The sequence below is a fragment of the Quercus suber genome, unplaced genomic scaffold (genome assembly GCF_002906115.3).
Source record: "Quercus suber isolate HL8 unplaced genomic scaffold, Cork oak 2.0 scaffold_198, whole genome shotgun sequence".
Taxonomy (NCBI): Eukaryota; Viridiplantae; Streptophyta; class Magnoliopsida; order Fagales; family Fagaceae; genus Quercus; species Quercus suber.
In genome coordinates, this window is record NW_027069656.1 from 242,336 (window position 1) to 244,327 (window position 1,992).

Here is a 1,992-nt window from a genome sequence, read left to right on the forward strand (position 1 = left end):
TATTTTTATTTAATTGATATTACATATGATTATAATAAATTATTATTAATTTGACAAATATTATGATTAGTTATTTATTTATATGCATTCTATCGTTGTTTTCTTACCGATTTTTAAACTATTAATAATTCTTTTAGACTATTTTACAATATAGTTGTATTGTATACTATTTAGAATACTATGTTAGATTATTGCATGTAATATGACAATTGTATATATAAAAAAAAAATAATCATTTTATTTTTACTCCCCACAACAAAATCCTAGCTCAAGACATTATTGACACCCCTAAAAGAAAATTCTAGAGCCGCCACTGCTTTTAAATAATCTAACACAACCTAATTAAAGGTAACTAGCCTATGAGCACGCGCGTGAGTGCGTGCTCAGAGGCTCTTCTATTTTTTTGTAAAGGTTAATAATTTACATCTATTATAAATTAAGATTACTATATTTTTCAATTACAAAAATACCTAGGAGTGTGATGAGTGTTATGCATAGAGAAAAGTTACTAGTTTTAATATTTGGTACAAACGCATAACACTTATCACACCCTAGGTGTTTTTGTGATAGAAAATGTAGTAATCTCAATTTATAATGTGTGCAAATTATTAACTTTTACCAAAAAAAGAGAAGAGTCTTTCACACGCATACTCAAAGGCTAGTATTTTATAAGGTATGTAACATTTTTTATGGAATAGTAAATTAATAAGATTTTTGTTAAAGGAAATGCTCCTGAAAAGATCCTAATATTTAGTAATTACACATCCACGTTTTTTTTTTTTTTTTTGGTAATTACACATAACTCACCTATGGTTTGGGTGAAAATCACTTTGCGTACCCGTGGTTTGAAAAGTATCACTTAACTTACCTATGGTATTTTTGCTCAAATTTTATGTTTCTCTCCTCCTAAAACAAATAAATAGAGCAAAAATGTAAAAGAAACAAAATCAAAAAGTGGTATTTCTCTCTCTGTCTCTCTCTATTCATACAAATTTTGAACATGAAAAACATACCCAACAAAATAAAACTCATATCAACCTACACAAATGACTGAACAATACAATATTGCCCTTCAATCAAATCAAAAAAAAAAAAAAAAATTTATTAGCTTTCAATCATCAACCACAGAAAGAGAAAAAAAAAATCAAAGAAGAAGATCAGATATGTCTCTCATGGGAATTACTAAAGTGGTTTACTACACGGATCCATTGATGTCAAAAAATCTGCTTCAAAAATGTCCTGATAAGTCTTCTGCTTTCGACTTCAACTACTCTCAGAGTTCAATCTGGTCCCCTTTGGTCCCTCGGCTTCACAGTGCCATTGATTTGGATTTTGAATACTTTGGTTTCGTGACACCACAGAGAAAATCACTTGGCAGCAAAAGCAAGATCAAGAAAGTCACTTCTAACATCAAGAAGAAACTCAAAGTTGCTGCCAATCTTGTGAAGTCGAAGGCCAAGCACAACAACAACAAAACCAAGGCTTCTTAACTAAAACCCACAAATAATGATTACACATTCACAGCGAACAAGTGTTATCAATTTTTTTTTTTTTTTTTATTGTATTAACGAAAATTGAATAAAGAAAAAGTTAGCCACAAAGGGAAAATGGTGATCAGAACTTTCACGGGGCAAGGATCGGTGAGGAATACAAACAACATTGAAGAAACCATAAGTAATAATCACACATTGACAGCGAAAGAGAAAAAACCAAAAAACAAAAACAAAAACCAAAAAAAAAAAAAACAAAAAAACAAAAAAAAAAATCAATGATGGAAATGGTATAGACTAAATCTCAAATTGCCGAGGTATGAGTGAGAACCACCTTATAAACTTTATCCAATCAACTCCTTGTCCAATTACTTGACACTTAATACTTACTATATTTAGTTAAAAATAAATAAAATAAAATAAAAAACTTCCACATACGTCGATCGGCATTAAACTTATCTAAAGTTTATTGTCCGTTTGCACGATTTCCGTGTTATAAATA

General features: G+C 29.6%; 1 protein-coding gene across 1 annotated transcript; it reads left to right on the plus strand.

Annotated features, from left to right (window-relative positions):
* Nucleotides 1-1,163: 1,163 nt before the first annotated feature.
* On the plus strand, nucleotides 1,164-1,490 carry LOC112028015 (uncharacterized). The gene has a single exon (XM_024060651.1). The coding sequence runs from the start codon at nucleotides 1,164-1,166 to the stop codon at nucleotides 1,488-1,490; it is 327 nt and encodes a 108-aa protein (XP_023916419.1).
* The last annotated feature ends 502 nt before the right edge of the window (nucleotides 1,491-1,992 follow it).

Coding starts and splice junctions, on each gene's coding strand:
- LOC112028015 (XM_024060651.1), top strand. CDS start 1,164: ATGTCTCTCATGGGAATTACTAAAGTGGTTTACTACACGGATCCATTG.